Below are 25,114 nucleotides of genomic sequence, written 5' to 3' on the forward strand. Positions count from 1 at the left end.
AAACACTCCACAAGTCCTTCAAAGTTTTCAACTAGAGCTTTCCCTGCAAAGAGCTGCCATGGTGTTCAGTGTGAACCTGGGAACTGCACACTGTGGACACCACACAGGGCCTGCTGGCTTGGCCTCAAGGCAGAGTGAGGAGACACCAAAGTTCCACAGCACTGCTTCCTGATGGTGCGGGCTTGGGGGCTAACTGCCCTGGAGAGGCTCACAGTAGAGCATCTGTTCCAATGGTCTTTTTTCTTTGTTGTTTTAAGAGAGGGTCCAGCTATATAGCCCAGGTTGCCCTCAAATTTGAGATCCTCCTGCCTTAGCCTCCCAAGTGCTGTGATTATAGGCATGGACCACCAACAGGCTCCAAAGACCCTTCAAGCTGTCCCTGAATTTAACAGTTTGCCAGGCAGAGATTAAAAGGATGACATGTGATACTGGTGACAGCTGGGCAAACCAAATTAGTTTATTCACAGACAAGTAACTAACTTGAAAGAAAAAATGCTGAAAGGGCTCTAGCCTTTGGCTTCCCATGATTTAAATGGCTAGGGTCACAGATCAGCCACACAGACCCACCTCTTCAATGGTCTCGTCCTGTGGGGTGGCTGCACTGTCATCAGAGTCCTTCTGTGAGCCAGCGTCAGCACTCTTACGGACCTCCCTGCTCTTCTTGTGCTTGTGGGCCAGCTTCTTCACGTGCCCGTCAGCCTTGCCACTGCTGAGCCGCCGCACTGGGCTGGTGAGCCACTTGCGCAGGGTGTTACCTGGCCGCTTGGGGCCTGGTGAGCTCTGAGCCCCAATCATGTGGGGCTGAAGGGAAGCTACGGAGGCAGGTGGACTGGCATCATTACTGGAGACGGACAGTGAGTCTGACAGGATGAGAAAGAGGGAGCTTTACTGCAAATAGTCCACATCCCCCCAGGGGTTAGGTCTATGTCATTCTGCCCACATGCTTTAGTCCCCCTGCAGCTTGACAGAAGCGCAAGTGGGCTTCTGGGAGTTCTGCCTGTTGGCTTTCCCAAGAGGAGAGAGACAGTTCTTTTCTTTTTCTCTCTCTCCTTTTGGTGGTACTTGAGTTTGAACTCAGGGTCTTGCTAGGCAAGTGCTCTACCACTTAAGCCACACCTCCAGCCCTTTTTGGCTTTTATGAGTTTTCGGGTAGGATCTTGTGTTTTTGCCTGGAGTAGTGACCCTCCCACTTACGCCTCCTGAATAGCTGGGATTACATGCCTGACTTATTTGTTGAGATGGTGGTCTTGCTAACTTTTGGCCTCAGCTGGCTTGAACTGTGATCCTCTCAATCTCTGTCTTATGAGTAGCTGGAACTACAGGTGTGAGCCATCACATCTGGCTTCCTCTTTTACTTCTTGAATGTTTGTCAAACTTGAGTTTTGCTGGAGGTGATCTTTCTCAAGATGCACTGCTCCCCTCCAGAAATAACTCATGTCAACAATCCTGAGAACCAGTGTCATTACTGCACAGATTCAAAATGTCATTAATTGCTTAAAATATTATAGACATTAGAAAACATATATACTTTAAAAGTCATTTTCAGCCACCTTCTTGACTAACAAAACCAAGAAAGAAGAATTTAAAGGAAATTTTAAAAAGTTTTTTAGGTACATAAATTGATATACTTATTGCAGACTAATCCTGTCAAAGATTTGTATTAGTTTGACTCACTACTGGTGGGTAAAAGCACAACTCTGTAATCATACATTATCACTTATATACGTATCTGTATATCTATATCTATACCTGTATACATCTCTCTCTCTCTATGCACACACAATGATAGAGATTTGCCCTGGCCAGACACCCACCAGGAAGACCAGAGTACAGGACAAAGTCAGTGACTGGGCAAAGGACACAGCTAGTAGGTTCACTGGAAGAACCAGCCCATGGCCTCTTGCTAGTCAGACTACAGATATGTGTGTGGTTTCCTCACTAGAAGTCTCAACAAAGTTACTTCACACAGTTGGTTAAGTACCAGCAATAATTTACACCAAAATAGTTTTAAAAACAAATAGTTGGAGGAAAGTCTCCTAATTAACCTAATGCTCTGCAGAAGACACATCCAAATCAAGCTTCTTACTGGACCTCAAAAATTAGAGTCAATCCTCGGTTGATGAGTTTTTAAGAGAAAAACAACTTAGATTTAAGTAACACTGGACACTCAATGAATTCACAGAGTTAGGTGAGATGTTTCTGACTGTGAACACTGTGTGGCCCATTCTGGAGCACAAGGCCGTCCTTGACTTGAGGGCTCCAGCAAGTGACATGGAATAACTAAAATGTTTTACTGTAAGAAATGGAATGCCAGGGATGGCCTGGCATCAGTTACTGTGTTTGTTATTTCCTTAGACCTTTTGAAGTCTTAAGATGCACTAAGCTAATCTTTGAAAATATCCTTCCACACACACACTTCTATCAGTTGTATTCACCTGTGTACCAGAGCCCATTATGTGCTACAGTTAAAAAACAAGAGAGTTGATCCCTGCAAGCCTGTATTATCTGGAGCATAGATGGCAGATCCCAGGAGGGCTCTCTAGACATCTGCCTAGACAGCCAGAGCCCCATCTAATTGCTGTGTCACTCTTCCTTGGCCCAAGACACAGGCTAGTGGAAGGCATAATCTGCCATAAACAGACGAGTTGTCTTAAGCAACGTCACTCATCCTTAAGAATCCGGATTTTTTCCTCAGAAGCAGACTTTGGTTCAAAACTAATCAATGCCTGTCAAGGAGAGTAATCATCTTCCCTGGGTGTTGCACATACATATTATGTGTGTATATACATACATATGCATATGTTTTTCACACATATTTTGAAGTTAAGTTTATTTTTTCTAAGAGTTACTAAACCATTTGTGCACCATTCCATTTTCTTAGACACAGTGTAGAAAAGGCTAGTGAGCATCTCCCTCCCTGGACTTCCTTAATGTTCACTTAGAATAAAGGACACAGGTGGCCGACAATCCTCAGCTCAGGACTCATGGTGCATAACAACGTTCAGTAGGACAAAGGGGTGGAAGATCTGGACAACCCATATATGCCAGGTGACACTCTGCTCAGTTAACACTCTTTAAAGCACCAATAAATGTGGTGACCACAGCAGATGACAGATTTGAGATGTTTGCTGCTCAGTGGCTCAGAGCCAAGCCTTGGACATGCACTGGACAGAAGTGAATTACCCAGTTTCTTCACTCAGGAACCCAACACACAGTACTTTCTGGACCACACAATTCTTCTCTGCTCTAGGCAAGGTACAAACCCCTGAGAAGGGGAAAGTACGGGAGGGACTCCCTTATCAAAGAGGGGTGCTGAAGTTGGACCTCTGAGTGAGCTGGGCCAGATGCAGAAGAAGACAAGTTCTACGAGGGACTGGCCTCCCCTGCCCTGTTACTGATGAACTCCCAGGGCTTTCCAGTGCCTGACATGCACTGAACATACTTGACCACAGCAAATATTGAACAGAAACATCAGCAGCCTAAAGAGACCGAGCATACTAACCCATAGCCAATATTTTAAAGACAGTCATTTCCTTGACATACTCACTAGGCTGAACAACTGCCCAAGACAAAGAACTGTGAAGGTAGAGGCTGGGAAATAACCTGGTGGGCTGAGGTGGGCTGAGTGCTGCAGAAGAATCCCCACTGTGCCTATGACGAACTGGTGGAAGGGCAGGAAAAGACCAGGACCCACTTACTTCATTAAAATGAAGTCATTCACAAGCAGAATTCTTACATGTTAGAAGTAATGGAGAACCCACCCAACTTCACAGATTTTTTTGAGCATAAAAGTGAGAAGGGGAGGGGGACTGGCATGAGAGCAGTGGAGGACATAATATGAACCTTACTGAAAAGAGGATGCCTCCCAGGAATTCTGCCCCAGTCTCTTTATCCATTTCAACTTACGGGGTTACAGAGAAGCAAGAGAGATCTTGGAAGAAAGTATAGGTGTGGGCAGGGATGCAGGGCAGCCCTGATGCACACAGACCTCCCTATTGCTCAGCAGATCCTATGGCCTATGCTAATTTTACAAGCAGCATCCTTAGGGCATTTTAGCCTTGCATAAAAAAGGAGCTGGTGGTCATAAAAGTGGTTCAAAACCAAAAGAAATGAGATACATCACTTCCCAGCATCTCTGTGGGCTTAGGAGCCCACATCTGGACCTGTGCACTTTGGGAAGCAGGTTCAAAAGTGATTTCCTGCTCTCCTACCAGGTCAAGTTCTGGATGGAAGTACAGACATGGCCTAAACAGCCTGTCCTAGAAGCACGAAGGTCCAGCCTGTGGCGGGAGCTCGTGAGGCAGAGGAGAACCTTTGAGGTTTGGCACTACAGCTATGAAGGGATTGATCAGCTCTCCTGAGCTCCAGCCTGCCACCAAATCACTCAAATGGCCCATTTCACTTCATTAGAAAAATGTACCAGTTCTAGCAGCCATCACAAACCAAGAAGGAGAATTTGTTGAATTTTTAATTTTACTTTGAAAAATACCTCATTTCAGAAGTCAAAAGATATAGAGGGAAAATGTCCTCATCTAGCTCTAAGATTATTCTATCTAGTGCAAACCTGATACAGTAATCATAATTTTGGTGACTAGCAATAAAAAAAAATACAACTAATATTAAAAAAGATAAATGACCCCTTCTCGTTCCACTGTGTAGCTATAATGTTCAATTCTTCATGCTTTTTGACTCAATAAATTTTGAGTATTTTGCAATACAAAAATTCCATTTGTCTAAATTCATGGATCATGGTAGCCCATGTATCTGCCCTTTCCTGGGTTATGACACAACACATAAATCAGAAGTTTAAAAAGCTTAAAAATTATTTAAACTTAAAATCATCATTACAGAATGAAATAAAGTATTTGCTATTATTTTAGTTATCTGAAGAACAGACTTTGCATACTAGACTAACTGCCCTGTTGCAAACGTCGATATAGAGGGAAACCATTACTTAATGGTGTATCTAGAGGACTTAAAGTCACCACAATGTTGCTGGGTACAACATAAGCACAAATTCCTTACTGAACAGAGTTTAGAATTTGTGGTCTCCTAGGGAGATCTTAAATTACTGGTCTGCACAAAGGTGTCCTTTCCAGAAGAGGTCCCAATGGCTGTCACAGGGAGTAGGTCATCCGTATGGGGAGCCTGAGTATCCCCTGACCAACGTGTGTGGGCCATTGTATCCTCTGCTGTCGGCTCAGGATCTGATTGTGGACAGCTCAGCTCACTAGCAAGGACAATCCTCAGGAGGAGAGTCCTGTGTTCACAACAGTTTTTTCCCACCTGTCATGACCATGACTACAATCTTTAGGGTTTGTGGTGGTGGGTGACGTCTCTGATTTGTTTACAATTATAATCTCAGCTGCCAGCTGGTTGCCTAGCATATCCTTGGAGCTTGGTAAGTATATGTTGAATAAATGATAAGCAGGTGAGAAAATGAGCCAGGTAGACTATTACTCTGTTTCTCTTTTCTAGCCCATGATAATTGAAGTCAGCCATTGTGAATGATGATTTACTGAGTTGGTGGTATGTCCAGATCAGTTTTGAGATGAGCTATAAATAATATCTAATTTTAGTTAAGGTCCCCAGCTTATGAATAATTTACTTCTCAGATGAGTAAATCCAGGCGATCCTTTTCTGATCTGACTCTCACTCCTCTACATTACATATTGCCTTCACACAGGACAAAACCTAGACTAAGTGCCCATCAGGGGAGTCATCTTGCAGGGCAGAAAGAGGGCTCAGGACACAGCTAACCTTAGAAACATGATGGCAGATCCATTTGTTATTCAGATTGTGTTTGTTCCTGCTTCCCATCTTCAATTGCTTGTCTTTTGCCTTCCCTCAACGCCATCCTTCACAGAAGAGCCTACCTTCTGCTCTGCTTTCTTTTCTGTAGGAATGCCCTTGGCTCACATCATGCCTGGTTTGGGAGTATGCGTCCTCTTTTCAGTCAGATAGAACCCACTGATTCCAGGCCCAGACAGAGGATGGATGGCCTATGTTACAAAGAACCCTGGACTGGTCAGTGGCCTGCGTCTGAGCCAGGCTCTCTCACTTCACAGTGGTGGCCCCAGCAGACATGGTGGCATCTGGCTTTTTGTATGTCACAGGGCTATCATGGGACTAGAGGAAATAATGGGAATGAACTAGCTTTATAAACTATAGAGTGCTATTTACAATGTAGGAGGGTTGAGGCATCAGGGACTTTTTAGTGGCATACTGCTCAGTACTACATTTATGTCAAGTTGAGCACCCAGACAATGGGAATCAGACTTTCAATCTCAGACCTGGCCTAGTCTCCAGAAAATACTAAAAATGGATGAATGAAGCAAACTAGATGAGTGACGTCTTTCTATTTCTATTTCTAAAATAACTTGTCCCTTAACGTCAACATAGATACTATGAATGCATCAGTCACTCAAAAAGATGCTCAAGTCCATACACAAGAAAGCCACATGTGATCTGCTTGAAGCCCCAGGAGAGCAAACCAATCAAAGTTTATCCCTGCTGATTTTGAGGGGGAAAATCCCCAGATATAGATGGTTACAGTTCACAAAGGAAATGCTAGGTTCCTTCTTAAAACGAAGAAAGAAAAAAGCTGAGGCAAAATAGGAAGGCAAGAGTGCTGACCTCCAGTCCCACACAGGAAAGAGTTTCAGCGTGAACACATAGTGCCAGAACTGCTGGGAAGAGAGAAATCTTTCTATTCCCAGTCTGTAAATCTGGACATCTGTGATTAATAAGCATTTTTTTTTCTTTTAAATTTAAGAAAAAAGGGATAAAGGGCCATATCCTGCTGGTTGCAGACTTATGGAAGATCATGCTTTATTACAGCCCCCTCTTTTCACAATGGTAGAGTCTCTGAGACTCCCACAAGTGTTCTAGAGTAGCACTTGAATTGCCAAGTACGGCAATAAACTGAATGAAACACCCCAGACCCTAACATGAAAATGCTTCACACAAATCAACATTTCTTTGGTTTCATGGCTTCAACAGCACACATGCTCCAGAGAGAAGTTCTGTTCATGCAGTGTATCTGTGGTTGAAAGCCTGCTCCCTACCAGGAGTTCTAGTCCTTCAAAGGCAATGGCCTTTTTTTCCTTTAGTTTCTCGAGGTGCAGAATGACAGTGATTCCCTTGTGTTGCCACACTACCTGGGGTGGGGAAGGTAAGTTTAAAAAAGGCTTTCGTAAGCATAGCCTAACACTGACATGAGGCAATGTTCACGTTTTTGCATAGATAAAAGAATACAACAGCAAAGAAGACAGGAAGATAAATGGAGTGGTGAGATGGTCCATCTGAAAGACAAGCACTGCCAGGCCCAGAATGGGAAGGAATAGCAGAGACTACAAAGGCTTAGACTCTCTGGATGGTTGGTGATGCAGGCTTCATCACAGTCCCTTGCATCTGCTGTGACAGGCATCACTAACAACATGTAAGCCAAGCAACACATGCACATGTGCACGGGTGCACACACACACACACACACACACACACAAAACCAATGCTGACAGCCTTGTCATGTCTGATGAGTCTCAGCCACCACACTGACACATACATTCAAAACTGGGAGACTTTCCAATAAACATCTGTCTCACATTTCAAACTTTCCTCTGCGGAGTCTCACGAAACAATTTTGGCTAGTTAAGTTTTGTGTGTGTGTGTGTGTGTGTGTGTGTTTGTGTGTTGTGTTGAGGAAGTTCTCCAGGACCCCATACTGCTAGGCAAGCACTCTACCACTGAGCTGAAATCCCAACCCTTAGCAAGTTAGTTTTAAAGAAGTTATTCACATCCTTGTGCCCACTGTAACGATGTCTCAATAAAAACTCTAACCAAGATAAGCATAACTCACAGGTAAATTCCCAAAGCAAAGGGCTGATCTCCAATTCTGGTAGTAGGGATTTGAAGAAATGTCTATTTAAGTGGTTACTGCTGAGCTCAAGAAAGATAACTCAAGACACTTTGGGGGTAGATGCTTCTAAAACCTGAAAATGATTCCATCAGACTATTTGAGGCCAGTTGGGCAGGGTTTAATTGAGGTGTACCTGGGCTGTGGCAGCTTCTCAAATTTCTGTCTTATCAAGAGTTGAATGTAGTAAAGCAAGTTTTTATTCAGAAGCTCTTCTACTATACCAAGAGGTAGTAGTGTACATGTGGAAATCAGGTGTGTGAATTGCCGAGGAAGTGAAGAACAAATAAGTTGTTAGTTTGCCACTGCTGACTGAATTGGCTCAAGTTCAGAAAAAAAAAATTACTCAATTTATTCTAGAGCAAAGTTTCTGAGTAAATGATTGTCATCCTTGGATTTTAATTCTGATTTTGGAATCAAGGTAACATTTTTTAGGATAAAAAAGAGACCACAACTCCCTAAAGACTCTTTTGAGCACATACACTAGCCAATCTGGAAGTTATCCCTCTAGATGCATATTTTAGGGACAATGTCTTGTATTCATTTTGCACAACAATTATTATAGTTTCTCAGTCCACAAATACTAATTTCAGATGATGATGGATGAGACAAGCTGGGCTATCACTTAGGGAATTTTAGTGATGAAGAAGAAACTGATCTGCCCAGTAATGTGGTTGTACTTTTGGAGGTTAAGAACACATAAGTATTTCTATAGAATTTTTCAAATTAAAATATATAGTCTGCTTGTGAATAAGTATTTGAAAACTTTCCATTTTCTCACCTGGGCTTCTCGCCCTTGCATATGCTCAGTAATGCTCTGTCTATGAGCAATAGTCTGAATTGTTCCCAGCTATAAGGACCCATCAGGGTGGAAGCAGCAAACTTGCTGCATGCACTGAGTTCTCTGCCTCTCCAAACACACCAGGTTCTCGGACCTCACTTAGGGTTGCTACCATAGTGCTGATGTCATGTCAGCACATGAAAAAAGCCTTTCAAAAGCCAGAAGCTGTGATATGGTAAATGTGGCAACAGAGTATGAAAAGTAAATTTTGCATACTTCACAGTTTGGTGTAGAGTTGGTTCTTAATACAAAAAAAGTGAACTTTATATCTGATTTCAAAAGAAAACACAAATGAGAAAAAATAAATCCTCCCACCCCACTTAAAAATAATCGCTAGATTCAACCAGAGGCCCAGCAAAGCATTGCCATGGTTCATGCTGTAATGAAGAACACATGGTTTCGGTTGCCTAAGATAAAGCACACAAATGACCACTGTATCCAGTGTTGGGCACACATTCACATGGGAGGGTTGACCAGCAGCACCCCCAGTGTGACTCCTGATGCCACAATGCAATGTATCACTAGCTTCACTTAAAAACAACTCACTGAGGAACAACTGCTGTATATTTTTCTTTGTGAGGACTGCAAGTGAGCCAGCTCATGTAGAGCACTGCCTCATCAACACCCAAACTGAGGAATACTGGAGACCTGAGGCTTGGCAGGACCACCTCATCACAGTGAGGAAGTCACACATGCTGGTGTACTCTGGGCACTCTTAGACTCTCTAGTGCTATTTATTCTCAGTGGTCTTTCTGAAAACACTTAAACCTACATAAACATCAGAAAACGTGCCTATGCTCACAAATGCAGCACCGTCAGCATCATTCTCCCTTTCAAAGTTACTCCTGCAAGGGGCATGAAACCCCCAGCATTTCTAATCAGGAAGCCATTTCTTTTTAAAGGTCTTTCTTTTTATTTTCCTCACAAAAATTTCCAATAAAGAAACATGAAATCTAGGGATGGATGGAGCAAGACCTCTCAGGTACAAGAATATCTGTAGTGGGTGGAGAGGTTATAGCCAGGCTGTTGGCTTTCAGAGAAAACAAGCTTGGTAATTGCTAGGCCTTGTGGCTGGAGTGTGCACAGCTATGGTGACAAGAGACCAAGATAAACATTAAGTTACAGTTCATGCCTCTCCTAGCAAAAGCACAGGGTTGAGACGATATTCTCCTCCCACAGTTGCCTACCACCTTTCTCACATCTCCTTCCAGAGGTAGGACAGTGAGAACTGAGCATCCCTGGGTGACTGCTTGCCTGGAAGACATCCAAACATGTTTCAAAATCGCACTGTTATGAAAAACAACCAGGTTGTAAAAAAGTTTTCTTCTTTTAACCCTATTTTTATGCTGGGGCTTGCTTTTTAATGCAAGTCTTCTTTACTCTGTACAAATACTGACTTTATTTGAAGAGTTTTTGGTAATATTCCTGTCTTCTTGGAACCATAGGGCCATTTTCAGTGCTTTTTATGTGTCAGCCCCCAAAATATTTTTTTGGGGGGGTTAGTATGAATAGCAGGCTTTTTCTGCAACCTAGAGTCTGAGCTGTCAGAAAGGGAAGAAATCCCCAAGGAACCATCTTGCCAGCGATGAAGGGGAGAGGATTTGGACTCATTCCTGATTTTCATGGAAGGACAAAAGCAGATGTTCTAAGATAGCCTTGCTGGCTAAAATGAAAGGCACTTAAAAAAACATAAAAATGAAACTGGAAAGACACACAAATTCTGCAAACCAAAGATATTTCTAGCTAACAGCTTTCTGCCACCCCTCCCAACCTGGCTCCAAACTCCTCATGGGCAGTCTCCATGGCATTAGTGTTGGGAGAGGTGGGCTGAAGGATGAGAGGAGTTTTTCCATGAGCCTCACGTGGGGAGTTCTCTAGTCAGCAAGTGACCCACTGGAGCACTGCTTTTGGGGATACATCTCAGCTTGGCCCCACTGAGAGCAGAGACCCCTCCAAGATGGAACAATGAGTAGACATCTATGACTAGGGCTGCTCAGAAATGACTGTGGGCCACTTTCTCAGAGGCTCTGCATGATTACTCCACATCACCTAGGCACTGCCATATTGGTAACAAGAAACATCCTGCAGTGCCATGGTGTTGATGTTCCTGTTTAAATGCTCTGAAACCAGGAACATTTCTGAATGCTCCTTTATTCATTTGGCTTTTTTCCTATGTTGAGATCTTTTCTTTTTCCACAAAGTCAAATGGCTGTTATTTTCATATAATTACTTAAGATTAACATCACTAAAAGAGGTTATTTAAAAAAAAACCCCACAAATTCAATGTGTTTATCAGATGACTCAGTATTTAGTAAAGAGCCAACTTAGGGATAAGGAGGCTCTCTCTGTTATAAAAGAATGGGTTCTTGATTCCCATATTCTCTGGAAAGTTATTCCCAAGGCAATGTAGTATTTATTATGGCCCTGAATAGGCAATCATCATTTATGGGAACAGAAAGTTAATTCTGGGGGGAACAGAAAATTAATTCTGGGGGCAACAGGCAATCACTGTGGTGCATACACACTATTCTACAGTCTGATTCTGCCTTTAGTTTCTAATACTGTTAAGAAACATCAATGCTTAACTCATGGACATAATGGTTCCTGATATTCAACACAAAGTTGAAGTATTAGTACTAAAAGATCTACTCTTATCTAAAGAAGACTTACATTTGGAACCACATTCTCCACAATGAGTATCTGTACTTTAGTTACTGTCCTCTTACTGCTGTTGAAAATGAAATAACTTAGGGTGTCTTGTTAAAGAGGAAACCAAAGTGTTTTATTACGCGGTGTGGGGGGGTGTTCAAAGATTTTTACTAAGTTGAAATATGTCTTTCAGTGGAGCAGGAGACACAAAAAGCACCCCATCCCCCATACAAAATGGTTTAAAAGAACATTCTACAGTTAATAGTCTGAACTATGTGACTGATTTATTTCAAGTGGTGACAGACTTCTCTACGTTCATATAAATAAATTTACTATTATTCTTTTAAAATTAAGTCCAGATTCATAATGTCAGCATGGAAAAGTCTCTCACTGCCTCAAAAATCTATGAATTGCATAAGGACACATAACCAAAACATGCTATGAATCATGCAAACTATCAATGTTGTCATAGAGTCATATAACAATATGCTCATTTTTATACAGCATTAAGGAAAAAAATTGTCCTGGAATGCACTACAATGAGCCTGCCAAACACTATCACTCTCTACATCCTCTGCAGGGCAGGTTAGCTACAGTTTCAGTCTCAAGGGATGGAGTATTAGTTTAGAAAGTTACAGCTGTGAAGAATGAGGAAACAGACCATTTTCCCCAAAGGCACAAAGCAAATATCTAGTACATTATATTCTGGAGTCCTTGCTTATTTCAAAAAGAAAGAAACAATAACCACCTTCCCCCCCACCAAAAAAAAAAAAAAGCCCAATTAGGATTACCTTTTACAATTGTATTTTAATAACAAAAGCAGCATTCTGCTCCAAATAAAGCTAATAAGCACTTGAAAAAACATGACTACAACAGTGAACCACAGATTCCAGGAGTGAAAGGCCAGTGTGTGGTTGACACTCACATATCACACCCCACTCCACTTCTAAGTACATACAGGGTTTAAGGTTGCAATCCCATAACCTTAACTGGCTTGATTTTATGACATCTTGTGCTTCCCACATCCCCTGTAAATACTGAATGGCATTTTCTTTTATTTTTTATAAATCGCCATTTTGTCATTTCTTGAGGACTGCTCCCCCCCCCCCCCGGGATAGCACATACTAAAACAACAACAACAGCTGAAAAGCAAAAAGAAAAGAGGGCTGGATGCCTGTGCTTGGGGGAAACTGAGCGCTCTATTTGTACCAGGCTCTCTATATGAGCCTCAGGCCTAGCCAGCTTTTTAAGAATCCTCCACATCTCCTGTCCTCCTGCTGAGAACTCTTCCCAGATTATCTGTTGTTCAAGCCACTCTAGCTAGTGAGGAGGGGAGGCCTGGAGTTATTCCAGGAAGAAACAAAACAGCTCAGAAACAAAAGGAATGAAAAGACCGCCTCTGCTAGAACACCAATTAATGCCTGATCCTATCCTTGAATTTAATCAGTGCCCCATGTGAGAAAATGGCACTGCCACTGACAGGGAGGCAAGCAAGCACGGGAAGTAACCAAACAGCCTCTGTGTGGGGCCAGGGCGGCAGGCACCAAGTGCTGTCTTTCTTTCCAGCTAGAGAAACAATGGGGAAAACATTCAATTTTCAGCTCCCAAGTCATCGTAAATACAGAACATTTGCTTTGTGTCAGTAAGAAGCGCAAACCTTGTGTGCCTCTGGGTACCTTTAGGCTACTTCTTTGGCCTTCACCTCTTAGGCCACTAGCCTTAAGAGACAAAAGAGAAAGAGGAAGTTGCCTTAGGCCTAATATACTTTGTCTTAGAAATTTTTCAAGTCATATCCTTACACATAGCCTTGTCGTTTTCATGCTGATGGGTATAGGTTCACTTTCACTACAGTATGAACTGTGACTTATAACAAGATGTAATGACTATGTTTTTTCAGTTGTGCTTCTGGGAAAATAGACAATGGGTATGGTTGAGATGACTGCTTACGGTCAATAAAAGAGAGATTAATTTAAATATAAAAGACTAGAAAAATGTGTGTTCAAATACTGCCAGTGGCTGCTATTTCCTCCTCTGCTGTGCCATGACTGAATTTTCACTTCGTCACAGTTAACACACACTTTCAGAGAAACTAGGTATCTTGAACATTTGCTCACATTTGCCTGATTTTATGTGAGAACTGCAAAAAAAATTAGCAGGAGCATCTGGGTTGTGGCTGCTTCCCTCCTCCTCACTCCTGGTAGACAGGAAGAGGAAATTGAGGATGCCTCCCTGGACGAATTCCACAGCCCATTACCCCAGCTCCCTGCAGACTCTCTGTGTTCATGGACTTGGTCAGAGGCCAACTTTGAGCACCTGGAGAAAATTCTTCAGAATGAAAAGTCATAAATTTGTGTTCCCTCTGAAACCCAGATGAAGAGATATACTTTAGCAAACACAGATTGTAGCTCACCAACAAGGTGCCTCCCCCTTGTCTAGAGAGGACAGAACTCAAAAACTAGCAAAGATTCAGGCCTCTCCACCTCTGGGTTTCTAAGGCTTCTTGATGGGAGGTTTCACAGTTGATTTTTAATAAACTTCAGGATATTTTAGTATTTCATATTTTTATGTTCTCCCTAAAATAGGTTGTAACACTAAAGTTTCAAAATGGTTTGGCTGGAAATTATTTCACATTCAGCATGTAATACTTTTTTTTTTCCCCATAAAAGGGAGGAAACAAATTAAAATTATTTTTAAAATGCAGTTTGCTTAAAAGGAAAAAAAAATTCTTAATGAAGATTTTAAAGAACACAATAACCATAGAAGCAGGCATACTCTTTTTAGGGGGAGGGGATGAGGAAACTGTACAGCAAGACTAACAGGTCTTATCCAAGGCCATATATATAGGGTTGAGTAAGAACAAAACATTGTGCTTGGGTTCTACAGTAAGGTATTTTCCCCCCATACAATAATGTACCTTACACTCTTGCTCATTTAAAGCTACTTAAAGGTCATAAAAGATTGAGATAGAATTTAGTTCATATAGCAGCCAGTGTGAAACAACCCATCTTTATAAAAGTTCAAACAATACAATACTGTAAGCTGTTCTATGGTTATGATTTGCTCACATGAAAGTGAGTGTCCAATGCACTCATGTCTTTAACATAAACTATGCAGTGTTGTTAATGTACCTGGATACTTTTAGAACTGGTTCCTATTATGTATTTAGCCAAAAAATGTCATTATGCCACATTTATTCTTTGGAATATTTTCCTTTGATTTATAAAAACAAAAATTGTGTTGGTAAGGATCCACACTCCGGACCAAAAAAACAAACAAACAAAAAAGACTTGAAGAGAATTCAAGAATTATAAAGCACACATGCATTTTATGTAAGGATCTGTTTGCTGTTATGGAGGGTGACTACATCAAGTCTTTCCTGAGCTTGAGTCAGGGAACATATACAGCCCTGGAATAGATTCCATCTGTCCTATAAAAGGACACAGTTATTTCAGAATGAGAACCAATTCAATAGGTTCATTATCTTTTCAGTACTCTCCTGCTGGAATCCTTGTAAAAGGTAATTTATAGTTCTTGACCTTGTCCTCTCTTATGTTCCTTTTCCAGCAACTGCTTAAATACTCCTGGCTATGGCTGTGTAAGTTATTGGCAATATTGGCAAATAAAACGGGTGTCCCTGCACATGCTGGTTTAACTTGTGGGCAGGAGGATGTCCCATTCCATGTGGCTGGAAGCAGAAGGCCTTTCCCCAAAGTACTCTAGCAAATGAAGCCCCAGACTGCTTGTAGGTATACAAAAGGCTCTGCAAGCACTCTGGATGATTTGATGGGCACTGGAAAGTTACTTGGGGATTTATTTCCTTTTCAAGTCTGGTATGGTTTTGTGTGTGTGTGTGTGTGTGTGTGTGTGTGTGTGTGTGTGTGTGTGTGTGTGTGTGTGTGTGTGTCCACAATTAATCTAATAGGTAAAATCAGAATCGATTAAAATATCACTGATAAAAGTATTCAGGAAGGTACCTTGGAACTACTAAAAGGTTTGAGAAGGAAAGGACAGTCACTTGCTCTGGGTGGGGTGGGAGGGACAAATTAGAGTTCTGCTTTCTCTCATTTATCCTTTACTGTGAAGTGGTAATTTTTTTCCACGAAATTCCATGGGTCATTCATTTCTTTTAAACTCTGTGTTAACTTAAAATTGTTGTGGCATCAGCTTGAAGAGTATCTCTTAGAATTTCCTAATAGTTTGAGAATTATAAAACTAAAAAAAATATAATAGAACATTTGCCCTCCAATATAAAAAAATTAATATTCCTTTATAATTATTCTGAAGGGACTAAAATACTGTATGATTCAAAATCCCTCTAACAGTGGATCTTAAGATCCACTGCCTTTTTGTGAAATTGCTCACTCACGTATTTTGGCCTAAACTTTGGGGATACTGATGTTACCCAGAGGGAGATGCTATATTGTCATTCCCATCTGGCAGGCAAGGATGATCAAGTTATTCACAGGAGAGCCCCAAGTCACCAGTGGCTGAGACTCTGCATCAGACTTTTGACATTACCAATTGTTCTTTTCTCTGCTTATCAGTTGTTACTTTTAATCAAGAGCTTGTGCACATCTGCTTTCATCTACCCATCACTTGAGTTTCTAGTGCCATAAGAATACGCTCAGCTCATACATCTCCAGATACTGAAGCCCCCATCTCTCAAGGTAAGACTGTAATTAAGAGATAGGAGATTTAAAAACTATTATCTACGACTATCATTTGATAGCATTGTGAATAAAAAATATGAAGACTATTATGAAAAATTATGTTCATAGCAACAAATTCAATATCCACAGGGCCAACACTTATCTCAAGTGACCATAAATCAAAGATAATTTTGTTGATTTTTCTCTGGCTTCCTATGAATACACACAAACAGGTAAGGAGTGCCACTTCCCCTCCAGATGCTGAATGTGTCTCTTCTCTACTTTTATTTACTCTGATATGCCCCCTTCTCTGGGAGGCCTGAACTCTTAACTTCATTGACCCTCCTCCATCAAGCTCACAGTGAACGGAAAAGAAAGTGGAGCTTATCTCCTCCTCAAAAGACCTGTTTTCTTTCTTTCTTCTAGCTGTGAGTACAAAGCCAGAACCTAGCACACACATTCCCTTGAAATACAGTGATGATGTTGGGAGACACCCCCCCCCACTCCCTTCTCATCCGACTTTGTATTACCTTATCAAATGGCTGCAGCTCTTATGGCAAAGAACCACAGAATCTAAATATCAATGCCAGGACACTGCTGTTTTCTGAAAAGCCCCACACAAAATTAAGCCTGAAACAGACATAAAACCAACAAAGTCGGCAATTTGTAGCATAGATTATTTTAGACTATTTACATGCAAGAGCTCAGATATTTAAAATGCCTCCTATCTAATGGCTGAGCAGAGCACTTCTCTTGGTTTCTCGTCACATTCTGAGGGTTCCAGCACGGAACCCATTTCAATAGCCAAGCATGAAACATTTCTATTTCAAAGCACACGTTGATCACTCGAGCAGCCACCTGAAAGGAAACAAGCAGAGAAAGAAGGACAGGCTGAGCATCTAGAAAGCTGTGTACCTAAGTCGAGGATCCAGTACTTGCAGGTGCCTGGCTGCCCGCTGCTGCAGTAGGCTGAGCCGACCGAGGAAAGCGAGTCCAGAGTGTCAACTGGTTTAATTCCGTTTGGCATGGTGAATGGAGAGCTGACTTGAGGCTAAAAGTCCAGAACCCCAGCCCTACCTTCCCCTACGGGCAGCAAAACCAGAGAAGGTTCAACACTCAGACACAGACGGGGGACCCAACAGGAACAACAGGAACAAGTGACCGGGACTGTGCAGCTCTGGCAGTGCCAGTTGAAGGCCCAGACGGAGTGCAGCTCTGCTCTGCTCTGCTTACTGCTGAGCACTGCCTTGCTGTTGGGGCTCACATGTGGGAATATCCAGCCGCAGTAGATTAAATTCTACCACAATGACTCTAATTGGAGCTCAAGGAAATTCTTAAGGCACCCTGGAAACCAGATGTCTCTCCTTTCCTACACTAGCCAGTACTGCAATTTCCGTACTCAGTGAAACGTAAAGTGATAAATGCCCTCCTCATGCCAGGCTTTCAGGATGGCTTCACTGACTTGGGCTTTGTATACATCTGGAGGGAGGTCCTCTCTAAGCCATACAACAAACAGTGCCTCTCAATGTGACTTGATAAAAAAAGAGATGTAATGTGGTCTGAGAGCCAACTGGTTACATCACTGTGCTAAAATGCCACTCCTTACTTATTAAAAACATATCTCCATTCTTTCTTCCAGGAAGCAGCCATACAAGTGAAAATAAATATTCTTATATGTGATTTTAAAGACGTATTTAGTAAAGTGTGTCTTAAAAGCTAATTCTTGTCTTCCTTGCAAATTTGCTATTTTCCCTAGCTAAAACAAATTCTTGCTGCTATTTGAAAGTTTCCATATGTCTTTTCCCTTGTCTCCCACAGCACAGTGGCTTTGAAGATTATCACTGTGTAAGAATTGCAAAACTGGACCTCTCAAATTCACAGCAAGTGTGTGTGCTTTCCTGTTTCTCATGAATTTGCTCCATGCACATGGCGCTAACCAAACCTCACGCCAAGGACCCATTACCTGGAATAGTCCCTAGATTTATGTCTGTTCCGTCCAGCCCTTTATTTGTATTGTTTTATTGCTTTACTAAGAAGAAAGTTGTCTTTTTTACTTTTTTGGGGGGCAGTACTGGGGTTTTGGGTTCAGGGTCTCACACTTGCTAGACAAATAACTACCGCTTGAGCCTCTTCACCAGCCCTCTTTTTTTTTTTTTGTACATCTTAAGATACCTCTTGCTGCATTTGTTGCAAAGTAAAAATTAAAGATTCGCAAACAAAAAAGAATATGAAAATAGCATAGACTTCTGGTTTCTTTCTGAGCTTAAGACAACTAACAACTGTTAAAAACAGCATGATATATCCATGACACCCAAAGAAAATGGTTCAGATACTATAACACTTCTCTAACATAAACTGCCACAAAATAGGACTTGTAACAGGCCTCAAGTTCTTAAAAGAACCAAAGCAAAGCATACTGTTGTTTTTCCCTGTAGATGGTCCTGTGATAGATCCAGATGGCATACTTAAACCAGGACAACGCAAGAGGCAGAATCCTGCACAGAGCACTTTTTAAGTGAGAAAAGTAAACTTTTATTATCAAATAACTTCTTTTGTCAGTGGGGAATAAAAAAGCACTAAAAATTATGACCTACAGTAAATCAAGTTAATTGACATTCTAGTTTCATTTATTACCATCTGTATTAAATAGTTTACTCTGTCCCTTTCTAAAAATGCACACTGGCAAGCAAGGGCCCTTAATTAAAAAATAGAAAAAGAGCTGCCTAGGAAATGAATTACCTTAGGCATAATATTAGTTCTCCATGAAAGAGGAAAGGATTGAGGCTTAAAAATGAGCCTAGTAATTTTGGCTAAAGATGTATGGGAAATTTCCCCAGTGACTGATCACTCCAAATTTCAAGTTCACATCTGTCAGAAAGCTGTGGCACAGCAGGAGAAAGGGGTACTGGAAGCAGGGAGCTTTCTCATCCATCTTCCTTCTGTTCACAGAAGCAAGGGTTGCAGTATCATATGAAACGGGGTCTTTACACAGTAAGCAAACACAAAATATACCCAGTAAAGGTACCACTGACCCTACCCTGAAGGGTGAACATCTAATCCACTAGGCAGAAATGTGGCATCAGCAGAAATGCAGCAAGCAGGGATGGAAAAGGAACAAAGGGAAAGTAAAAAGTTCAGAAAACTAGTGAGAGTTCCCTGGAAATAAGGTTCAGATCTCAACACTTAATTCTACATTATTTGGCTGGTATGATAGGCTTGGGACCTAGGGGTTAGTATCCTCAGAAGATGTTGATAAGAAAAAGTGGGTGGAAACCATGACTATGGGGTTGTGAGGGGTGACAACAGAGATGGTGATTTCAGAAATGACAATGTGATATGATCAGAAAGGAAACTGGAAGTTTCTAAGAGACGTGAGAATAGGCAGAAGGAAGTTAAAACTTTTGAGTTCCATCTCATTCTATGTATTCAGCAAGTCTATCTGCAGCATGAGAATATTATCAAATCAGGAAATGCTAAGAACAGTCTGGATTTTAGATGACCAGGTCATAGAAAAAGAGTGGAATGGTGAGATCAGTTTAGGACAGATGGAGCTGAATTTTGTAAAGAAAGAAGATAGATGAGGAAACTGACTAAACAAGGTGGGTTAAAGACAAATATTCCAGGCACTTGACAGAACAGTAGATACATAACGTAAAAATTATAAAAGGAGACGGAAAACAAGAAATTTCTGAGTATTTCTCATATTTTTTTCGGCATTTAATTTTATGGCAAGAATACAATTTAAAATGTCACAAAGAAAGTAGTAGATCCACTGTATTGTCAGTGCTTTAAGGAGGTAATGTATGTTTGTGAACCAAATGCAAAGGATGTTGGGAAGAAAGAAAATAGCAATATAAATAAAGTGAGTCCCTGACTTACTAAGGGTTGACTTATGATTTTTTGACTTTATGATGGTGTAAAAGTGTACCCAACATGACCCTTCAAGTTTAGCATTCAATAAATTACACAAGATATTCAACATTTTGTCATAAAAGAGTCATGTGTTAGATGATTCTGCCTGACTGAAGGCTAATGGTTAAGTAAGCTAGACTTTGCTGTGATGTTCAGCAGGTCAGATGTATAAATGCACTTTCAGCTTACAATATTTTCAATTTACAATGGGTTTACTGGAACATAACAGTGACACTTTTACAGGTTATTGGGACATAAACTCATCATAGGTTGAAGAGCATATATGTCAAGAAAATTGATGGGGTGCGAATATAGCTGAGTGGTAAAGCAGTTGCCTAGAATGTGCAAGGCCATTGATTCAATACCAAGCACTAAAAAAATAAAAAAGAAAATTGAGTTTTGACTCTTGGAATCAAAGTTGTGCTTCACATACACCCAAACTAATTAATTAAAATCAACAAGGATGGGAAGTTATGGGCTAAAGCATGTTTCTCCAAATTCATGTTTAAATCCTAATCTCCAGTATCTCAGAGTATGACTGTCTTTAAAGCAGTCATTAGGTTGAGGTGAAGTCATCAGAATGAGCTCTAATCAATTATGACTGGTGTCCTTTTATGCAAGGAGGTTAGGACACAAACAGATACACAGAGGAATGGCCATGTGAAGACAGAAGATAAATCATGCAAAAGCCAGTGACAGGCCTCAGAAGAAATCAACCCATCATTATCTCAAGTTCTTTTAGCATCCAGAAAATAAATTTTCTATGAGAAAATTTTCTATGAGAAAATAAATTTCTGTAATTTATTATTGAAAATTTCTGCAACTTAAATCAGCCAGTGTGTGGTTATTTTATGGCACGCCTAGCAAACTAATAAGGGAGGTGAGGTATGCTCTCAAGATGGACTATAAACACAGTAATGAATAAACTAGCCAAAAACGATAATCACACTGAAGTAGATGGGGAAGAAACAAAACTAACTAAACTAAATTTTGGAGAACACATTTTGATTGTGCACTAAAAAGGAACCAGGAGGCTTCTTGAAGAAGTGAATGATTCCAGGGAATTGTGGCAGCAAAAACACAAGATGAGCATGGAGCATCTTACAGTGCACAAAGTAACAAAGTTGCCAATAAAATGATGGAAGCATGTGCAAAGCTCACAGGAGCTCCTAATGGTCACAGCTGGAACAATTTGGGGCAGGGGAACCGTACTGGCTTATGACCAAAAACGATTAAAATGAATATCCATGATTCCAAATAACTGAATAAATTAAGTATATAACCAAATATCTAAGTCAATGAGGCACACGGACAGTTCCACCTTACACAAGAATTCCAATTGGTAATTTGGAAAGGAATAAGGAAAACAGAAAATACCATTAGGTCAGCAATACAGTAGCAACTGTTCAGGCAGAAACAACTGGCAGATGCCAAAATTAGTGGGAAAAGCAGGATCAGAGGCAGAATATTTGTGAATATCTCCTCATGGGTTGGAGGTGTGGCTCAAGTGGTTAGAGCATCCGCTTTGCAAGTGCAAAGCTCTGAAATGAACCCCCAGTCCCCACCTTCCTGAAAAAAAAAAATTTCACAAGGCATTTATTAATTACTAAGAAAAAACCGCAACTTTATAGTAGGGATACACCGCAGCCATTACTTAATTTTAACCGAGGAGACATATCAGGACTCTCCTGTGCTCCTGATACAATACACTGTGAAGGACACAATTGCTTCAGTGGTGTTTTGGCTAGAAACACACAGCTAAATCTAATTACGAGAAAACATCAGATAAATTCAAAGTGGGAGCATCCTACAACATAAAGGGCCAGAATAACTTGAGGATATCATCATGAAAGATGGTAAAAGACTGCAGAACTACCACAGGTTGGAGGAATGAAATTCAATGTGGATCCTGGGTTAGAAACTGAGTCAGAAAAAGGACATGAAGCAAAATTCAACATAAGGCCTGGGGCTTAGCGAACTTTCTTAGTCAGGGTTTGTGCCTTATTTTAATCATTATTGTGTCATAGTTATGCAAGATGTTACTTTTGGGGGAGTGAGGTACAGAGGGCATAGGAATTCTCTGTATTATTTTTGCAACTTTTCTGTAAGTCCAAAATTATTTCAAAATAAATGTTATAAAAACTAAGAAAAAAAAACTTGTATTATATTACTTAAACACAAATAGCTAAAGAAATTCAAAGTATGAAAAAGTTACCAAAAAAGTAGGCAAAGTCAAGGTTTTGTGGAAAAGAAATATATCAGGTAAATTAAAGATGTATGAATAAAGGTATCTATAATTTACTGAAAAAAAAAAAAGAAAAAAGACCAAAAGAGCATAAAACCATTATTTTTCTACACATGTACAGGGGTAAAAATGGGGGCAAAACTGTAAGTCAATGTCATTCTTATGAAAGTAAAGGCATTTTTATTTACACTGGTTGAAAAGAAGCTGTTATGGTCATGATCAAAGTTAATGCCCAAAGTCACTTTTTGTAAGACTTCTATTGTGGCAATTACTCAAATATTTAAAATTGGGACTTCAGTATCCAAAGCACCTTTTATGAGTCTGCCTGTGAAATTATGAGACAGGTCATTTTTGTCAAAAGAGGTCTCAAAACAAAAGTAGTTAAAAGGGTCAATTTACAAATGTCACTTTTAAAATGAAGACTAGAAATATACTTTTTAAAACAAGCTAAAATTAAGGGCTGGCGAAGTGGCTCTAGTAGTAGAGCATCTGCCTAGAAAGTGAGTTCAGCCCCCAACACTGCCAAGAAAAAAAAAGCTAAGTTTAAGATGAGCCAAAAGATCTGAAGTCTGTGATATTATAATGTTTATTAAAGAGGAAACACATATTTTTGTAATAAGATAGTCAATGTAGGATGAAACAATTCCACAAATCAAAAGATGATATACATAAGACCTTAGTTAAGATCATTAGTGGCATGAATATTTTAGGAATATTATTTACGATTTCTTTTAAAAATTAGTAGTGCTTCTTTGAGACCTGAAGACATTATCAATAATACTGCTATATTTTCAGTATTCTATTTTTAAATCAGTCCTCAAACTTTACTTATTAGAAGGAGCACACAGTTCTGCCTTTGAAATGCTTTATTGCTTTATTAAAGCAGCACTGCTGGATCGTTTTCCTTGCGCCACCCCCAGGGCTCTCGTTTCCCGTGTTTCCGCCCTGCACAATATGCCTACAGTGCTGACCTCAGGCACAGCTGCAGCCACGTGATGGAGTCTCTCAGGTTCCACGCACAAAGATACTCCTGTTCTGACGAAGTTTTCTCTGGTTTCTTTACCCCACAGATAATACCTCCTGCTCTGGAGGGACCCAGATGACGAAACCCCTGCTTCTTAGGGCTCCATTCAGCACACACAGTTCCTGCTGCTTGTCAACTCACAAAAGCACCTTTATCAAAGCATTCAAACACTTCATTTGGTTGCCAAAAATCTGATAGGCCCCCTTTTCATTGCTCTATTTACTATCTTTTCACAAACTATGTGAGTTTTTCTCAAATACTCCTTTTTTCATGTCATGTTAAGTCACTAAGTGACATTCTGTTTGCATCAGCATTGTGCATTATTTGAAGAACTGCAATGAGAGGATAATCTCACAGATCGTGTTCTCTACAAAATAACAAAAACTATACAGTGTTCAAAAAAATTAGAACAACATAGCCAACTGGTGACAGCCAATATGCGCTTCTGATGTCCCAATTCTGTGTTAACTTCAGAGAGTGAAAAAGGTAGGTCATGCATTCATGGGACAACGTGGGCACCTGACAGCAAGTTTAATTCTCCAGTTCTTTTGAGGAACAGATTCAGCAGCTGGTTGGTTTGGGGACAGGGGCTGTGAAGCAATAACCTGTATTCCTCCAAAACACTGCTCCTAGCTATGTGGGAGGTGAAGATGGGGGGATTACTGTTTGAGGCCCTCTGTGGTAAAGAACTTAGTGAGATCTTCTCTCAACAAATAAGCTGGGTGGGCTAGAACACTCCTGAGGTCCATGACACATGGGAGGTGGAGATGGGAGGACTGCAGTCCAAGTTTGGCCCTGGACAAAAGCAGGAGATCCTACCTGAAACATAAACTAAAGCAAAATGGGATGTGAGTGTGGCTCAAAGGAATTCAAACCCCTTTGCCAAAAACAGTTGTGAACAGATTAAAAAATGATTTTTTACTAGTAATGGGGGTTCTTATATTCATGTACTCACAAATCCAGTGTGACTAACTTAAGGAGAGAAAGGAAACGAGAGAAAAGTGGCTCAAAGAGAAGAAAAAAAAAAGACAGATTTCCAATATGAGGACTTGTTTGGGCAGAGGCAGGTGTCTGGAATGATCACATTCTAACTCAGAAAGCTGAGAAGGCTTCTTATGGAAAGGGACTGCCAGAGGGGCCACACCTCTCAAAGACATACAAAGCCACAGGGATACCCCCAGTCCTTGGATGGGCCTCAGACGCTAGACACCAGCTTGTGGAGTCAGCTCTTGCGCAAACCCTGCCTGGCCTTGGGCAGGTCTGGCTCAAGAGGCTGCAGCTATCTCCCTGGACCACAGGCACATTCCAACTGGTCCACAGAGGGTGAAAGATCAGTGATACGGGCTTGAGCCCCAAAGTCTGACTGCTTGTAAGAACTCTCATTTTATATCACTTACAAAGCTTGGTTAAAATGGGAATGGTTAGAAGCCTCTCTCCATCCCTTCCTTCCCTGTTCTTCTCTGTCCTCCTTTTCTTTCCCCCCACCTCTCCCTTTCTCTACCATGGTGGCTAACTTGAAGAAGAAATGTGCAGCACAGTTCTTAGCACACTGTAAGTCCTCAGCACATCCTAATCCGTTACTACTGTTAATTTTCCAAGGCTCAAATAGCCCCCTTGTTATGGGCTGAATGTATCTCCCCTAAATGCCTATGAAGTTGTAAACACCGGTACCTCAGAACATGACGGCTATATTCGAAGATAAGGTATTTACAGAGATGATTAAAACAAGGCTCTCAGAGCTGGGTACTGGTGGCTCATGCCTATAATCCTAGTTACTCAGGAGGCAGAGATAAGGAGGATTGTGGTTTGAAGCCAGACTGGGCAAACAGTTGGCAAGACTCTATCTTGAAAAAAACCCATCACAAAAAAGGGCTGGTGG

General features: G+C 41.0%; 1 protein-coding gene across 6 annotated transcripts in view; it reads right to left on the reverse strand.

The window, feature by feature from the left end:
* Trio (trio Rho guanine nucleotide exchange factor) overlaps window positions 1-25,114 on the reverse strand; it is a 344,029-nt gene that overhangs the window by 41,202 nt on the left and 277,713 nt on the right. For all 6 annotated transcript variants that reach the window (XM_020179766.2, XM_074077719.1, XM_074077720.1 and 3 more), the window contains exon 35: window positions 568-860. In XM_020179766.2, the coding sequence (XP_020035355.2) occupies window positions 568-860 (293 nt within the window). The remainder of the gene's footprint in view (window positions 1-567; window positions 861-25,114) is intronic.

This window comes from Castor canadensis, chromosome 6 (assembly GCF_047511655.1).
Source record: "Castor canadensis chromosome 6, mCasCan1.hap1v2, whole genome shotgun sequence".
In the NCBI taxonomy this organism is placed as follows: Eukaryota; Metazoa; Chordata; class Mammalia; order Rodentia; family Castoridae; genus Castor; species Castor canadensis.